At 36.3% G+C, this 5,751-nt stretch overlaps 1 protein-coding gene across 4 annotated transcripts; it reads right to left on the bottom strand.

Moving 5' to 3' along the window:
* Positions 1-394: 394 nt before the first annotated feature.
* LOC120732521 lies at positions 395-5,339 on the bottom strand. Of its 4 annotated transcripts, none has more exons than XM_040030208.1 (8): positions 5,146-5,339; positions 4,839-4,920; positions 4,669-4,750; positions 4,162-4,506; positions 3,735-3,837; positions 3,392-3,426; positions 3,247-3,299; positions 395-3,098 (listed from the first exon to the last, which is right to left on the bottom strand). In XM_040030208.1, exons 3-8 carry the CDS (start codon positions 4,730-4,732, stop codon positions 2,940-2,942), a joined length of 759 nt encoding a protein of 252 aa, XP_039886142.1. In that variant the 5' UTR covers positions 4,733-4,750; positions 4,839-4,920; positions 5,146-5,339; the 3' UTR covers positions 395-2,939. The 4 variants fall into 4 exon arrangements, with proteins under 4 accessions (XP_039886142.1, XP_039886140.1, XP_039886139.1 ...); XM_040030206.1 differs by having other exon boundaries at positions 4,162-4,509; positions 4,841-4,904; positions 5,146-5,338; XM_040030205.1 differs by having other exon boundaries at positions 4,162-4,509; positions 5,146-5,337.
* Between the last annotated feature and the right edge of the window lie 412 nt (positions 5,340-5,751).

Raw genomic sequence — 5,751 nt, forward strand, 5'->3', positions numbered from 1 at the left:
AAACTATTTTATTTTATGTGCTGGAATGTGCAGAAAATAGGTTTAAATGTTAAACAAATTTCAAGTCGGAGAATGTTGCAGATAATTTCATTTTTGCTTGATGCAAAAAGTTAAAAGATTAAAACTGATAAAACAAGTTATAAAAAGGGACTTTTCCATTTGATTACATTTTGTATGATGGATTATGTAGAAAAAGTAGAATTGGGCTGAAAGATCTATCGCTTTATCACCTATTCAGGTTGTAAATCGTGTTTTTAAAAAGTAACTAAGTAACTAAGTAATTAATTACTTTTGAAAATAAGTAATCAGTAAAGTAACTGGATTACTTTTTTGGGGAAATAATCAGTAATTAGTTACTGATTACTTTTTTCAAGTAACTTGACCAACACTGGTGATTACTGCTGAACTACTCGGGCTGATAGTTGGTACCTCAGTAGCCACAATGCTTGTCATTATCATCAGAAAAAGGCACGACAAGGATCTTATCATGATACCTTATTAATAACTATGCCACATTTAAGTTACTTAAAGTCAGCTCATCTTCACCTTGTCTACATGCCTAAATACACTGATTTGGTGTCACATGATGGGCTGATTAGATATTTGTATTAACAGATATAAACAGTTCCACCTAACAAAATGCACTTTCCCCACCACATAACCAGACTCAAACGTTTTTTGTGATAAGTTGGATTACAGTAAAGGGCCAGACTGTAAGCTGTATATAAAAAATTTAATTAACATTTCTTTTAAACTTAAGAAACATGAAACATTTAAAATGAGAGAGGAAGACAAGTACAGAAGAGACGAAAATGACTAAGAAAACCCTAATTCCTTCTGTAACACCCATGTTTGCTTGTTGTTCGTCCTCCTTGTTTCTTATTACACATCACAACATAGCTCATGAATGTGTGTCCCTGTGACGCATTCTCAGTAGTACATTCATCATGTGTCTTCACTTCTAGTGGGAAAATATTGCTGGGTTTACTTATTCACGTCTTGGTAATCTGATATGGAATGACTTTCATAACGCACTCCTTAAACTGCCTTGTCTTATCTTTGACATCAGTTTCCTGTCAAGACAGAGCTCATCATAGCAGAAAAGGAAAACCACAGAATTAGTTTGGTGAAAATGGAAAGGTTTAAACTGCAACTGTATCAAGATCAACAACCACAAATAACCATGTGCAGAATTAACAGAAGTCTACTGGAGAACATTATCTCTAAAGCATTACATCGATGCAATCGAATTTCACAACTTTCAAATATCACACAATGAAAATAAATATAAACATTTGATATAAGATTTTATGGAAAAAAAAGTTTACACTTGTTTTGACAGCACAGAGTGAATCTGGAGACGTCACATGTGTACACATCTTGTGTTCAACATTTTCACACCCACAACCAAATAACGCTGACAGGAAATGCTAGAAAGTAGCATTCGATAGTCAAGGTGTTAAGCTCAGTTTTCCACCACGACAGACACTTTTGCAAACCAGTTTTTGTCACAAACTATGCTCACGACGCAACACCTGCGTACGGGGTTGTGACAGTAATATTGAGCAATATTTTTCACAGACCCAAGCAGACAGGACACTGGGCAGAGTACAGCACCTCAACTTTAACTATAAGTTATGAAGCTGGATAACATACAGTGCTGATCTTTACAATTATTGATTTTGGTTTATGCCTGCTGTAATAAACTTTGATAATATGAATAAATTCAATAAAGGCAACAGGCAGTGAAGTTGATTTTACTGGAGAACTTTGTTGAACCTTTCTGTTTCTGGTTTCTGCATTGCCCAGTTACTTCTGCATTTATTGTGTAACTTTTTTTTATGTTTATCTTCCATTTCTTTTCATCTTCCTCCTTTCATGTTTTGCTGAAGTGTAATAGGAACTCTCACTGAATGTTGTCAGTGCTGTTGTCAGGAACAGAACTTCTCTGCAGGGTAATTTTACTTTTATGGCCACGTAACACTGGAAATGTCAGGTTAGCAAGCAAGAACGGACTGCTTCATGTAACTGAACCGTTCTGCAGAAATGCAGCGATAGACTGCAGAGTTAACATCAGGTGCAGTCTTTTTGCTGTAGTGGTGGAGATCACCATGCAGGTGTTTCATTTAATTCCAGTAAAGTTGTTTACATTAAAAACACTTAAGAGGTTTGCAAAAAGCAGCTCATTGTGAATGCTTGCATCTATTCCCTGAAAAAACAGCTGAATAAAGTCGTGGGTGGCAAACATAAGGCCCAGGGGCCCGAATCGAACCAGCGAACACTTGAATTTGGCCCACAGGACAGTTTCGGAAAATATCAAAAAGTGCATAGATTTTGAATTTCAACTTTGATACGATTTACAGCTTTTCCTATTGATAAAGACTGGCCACACCCATACTATACCAATGTAATTGCCAAAGAGGTAAACGATTAAACTATTATTAATGAGCCCACATTAAATGAACATATTTAGAATTTATAACATATTTTATAATTACAGGACAGCCTCAGTGAACTATCATAACTTTTCCTGTAATTTTAAACATTTATCATGTTGTTTTACTGGTCCAGCCATTTAAAGTGGATTCAGAGCTGGGTGAAATATACCAGCAATGACTGGCTGGATATTAAAGATCTCTGGTCGACACAACTTTGCATTTCTTTGTTGCAATTAGATGATTTTTTTTCTTATGCAGTGATAGAGCAGCATCTGCTCTATCACTGCATAAGTGATAGACTAGATCAAACACTGATAAGTCCTCTGACTTGCAGCCTGTGGGTGCTTTTCTAGCACATGCACACATGAAACCATGAGGCCAAAATATTCCTTTGGTTACGACTAAACACCTAAACAAGTGTTCATATTATCATCAGGCAATTTTTTTATCACAATAACAAACTAAACCAACACAAAAACACAACAGAAAATGATAAAAATGCTAAACGTAAACACACTCTGTGTCTGATTTGGGTTGACGAGAAACTATGACCTCGGAGTACGTGACGTCGTCAACATACACGCTCTCTCTGAGTTTGTAATTGGTTAAAGGAGAGGCATCTCTGGACGGTTTCACTTTGATGTCAGAGTACACCACATCCTGTGAACACATGTAAGAAAACATGATAATTGCTCTCTTGTAATTAAAAAAACTATGGCAGGACAACAGCATAAATATAAATTAAATGTATCTGACCAAAACGTATTCATTCAAGTTCAAAAATGGACCCTCAAACCATGGAGCTCACCTGGTCTCTCTCAGTTGCAGATGATTGTGACTCTCTCTCTGGACCAGTCGTATCTGAAAGACATACATGTTTCAGATTATGAAAAATGAAAATAATTTAAGTATTTACAAAACCAATTAGTGGAAATTGTTGTGCATGTTCTTACCAATGACGAAACGAAACCCAGCGGAAGAATGGCGTCTGAGAAAACAAGACAAAAGTGATTTTGGTGATTTAGAAGAGAAGTTTGGTTTTTAGCTACAATTATAAGTTTTGATCAATCTGATGATTATAGTTTAATTGCTGTTTGGTCCGTGAAATAGCAATTAAACAGAAACAGCAAACAGCTTCCCAGAGTCTAAAGTTTCTTAAGGCTTAAAGTCTTGACCATAAAATGGATTTCCTTCCTTTATGGTGAATTTTAGCCACAAAGACGATGGATCCCTCAAATATGATTCAGTCAACAGTAGTCTCTATAATATAAATAACACACGAGAACATACACTCACCTTCTAATGCGGATGAAATAAAGCATGGCCACCATGATCGCTAACAGCAACAAGACAGCAGTCACTATAGCAAGAACTATTCCTGCTGACAATGGTTTCGTTTCTGGCGGAATAAAGTATGATTATAGTCCACAACTCATTAACATCAAACTAACATTAAACCAGCCTACTAACAAAAACTAGCTTTCATGTTTTACAGCATAAACATTTTAACTAAACATGGAAACTTTAATCATGAGTAATATTAGATGTTGGTCAAAATTTCTGATGTTAAAATGAATACGACACAAAAGCAGAAAAAAGTTATTCAAACTGAATGTTTGGTTTGTGTCAGTCAAATTTTGAAGATTGAATTGAATAAATATTACCTCATATATAACATTAAATGTTGTTTTATATCAGTGTATAAAAGCAGTTACAGTCTTACCTCGAACAACAAGTTTGGTGGTTCCTTCAAATGTACCACTGGGAAAGGTGGAAATGCTGCAGGTATAGGATCCTGCATCTTTCATTTCTAGAGCCTTAATTATCAACGAATGTTTATCAAACGCCACTCTCTCCTTCAGTGGACTCTCAGAAATATTCACTCCAAACATACTGTTGAAAACAATGAGAGTGACTTTTCCTGTTCCTTCTTCATCCTGGAGAGCCCACTGAACCTGAGTAACATTGGTATTTGTTTGTCCTTGGATTAACTGACAGCTCAGGGTGACATCATTTCCAATGTATCCAGTCACTTCAGGTGAGACTTCGACTCTTTGTGCCACAAAAACTGCTAAAAGGTAAATGACGACAGAAAGATGAGGGGGAAGAGAGACGAAAATAGAAAAGAGATCAGGTTTCAAACTGGTATTTATTCATGATGTTTTCAAGCATTTCTAGCATAGCATGAGTGTTTTAGAAAATCTGGTAAAAACATAAAACTGGGTCTCACCTGGGAAAAATGTAATGTAAATTAGCTGAATCAGCAGGTGAGATCGTCCGTTGCACATTTTCATTGTACACAACAACAGGAACTAACAACACAGAAAAAGAAAACTTACAAATCATACAGGATCTCTGATTAGGTATGTCAGCTTTCAAGATAAACTCAAAGAAACTTACACAAGTTACAAACAGAGGGATCCGTAACCTTTTAGTTCAGTCCAAGGCTAAAACCTGGGGACTAGACTGAAATATTCGACCACTGAAAAAAAGAGTTTGCAAAGAGGAACATAGGCTGATTTAAGTTCTTAAATGCAGCAGTAAACAGAACGAGACATTTCCCATAAAACCACAGGCTCAAAATAACTCTGTTGACTAAGACGCAATGAAACTTGGGGTGGGTTGAAACTTTCCTTTTTTTTTAAATAAATGTATCTGCCTACAGCTATCCACCAGAAAAATGTACATTCAAATAAAAAAAACTTACCCGTTAAGGGGAGAAAGAACGGCACAGCCACGTCAGAAACCAATTTGTGATCCATCAGAACTCTTACTGGAAATGTATTGTGTACCCGAACCATTACACAGTGATCTTTAACTTTGTGATTTTCAGCTCCTGTGTAGTGAGCATGATGTCAGGTTACTCCTCTCTGCCTCCTTTCATGTTCTGCTCAACGGGGACCTCGTGTGGTCAAATCAGGGTGATCTCGGTTAGATACTGAGCTATGCTGACTTTGTTTTATTGCCACATGAGAAAAATGCTGATAAAATGCTTGAACACATCTGCATTTAGCCAAATCCCAGTTTGAGCCTGTGGGAGCATTTTGAGGATGTAGGGCTCGAACTATTCCATTTTCTATTACATAAATGAAACATTTGCAGGTGTAGAAATGTCTGCGCTTTCGTTCCACTTTATTTGAAGGAAGTTAACATCACTTTAACAATAAATATTAACTGCTGGACGTGGTAACATTGGTTGTTTTTTAGGGCACATACAAATATGGATTTGCATGTGACAAAATTGGGGGGTATTATACACTTCTGTTTTTTCAGCACACAGAATAGATCTGTGTATTTAACCTTCATGTGGATT

Source organism: Simochromis diagramma, unplaced genomic scaffold, assembly GCF_900408965.1.
Source record: "Simochromis diagramma unplaced genomic scaffold, fSimDia1.1 OVJJ01000361.1, whole genome shotgun sequence".
In the NCBI taxonomy this organism is placed as follows: Eukaryota; Metazoa; Chordata; class Actinopteri; order Cichliformes; family Cichlidae; genus Simochromis; species Simochromis diagramma.

Coding starts and splice junctions, on each gene's coding strand:
- LOC120732521 (XM_040030207.1), bottom strand. CDS start 4,732: ATGAAAATGTGCAACGGACGATCTCACCTGCTGATTCAGCTAATTTAC. Junction 3,838..4,161: donor CACCAAACTTGTTGTTCGAG/GTAAGACTGTAA, acceptor TTATTCCGCCAG/AAACGAAACCATTGTCAGCA. Junction 3,300..3,391: donor TGGGTTTCGTTTCGTCATTG/GTAAGAACATGC, acceptor TATGTCTTTCAG/ATACGACTGGTCCAGAGAGA.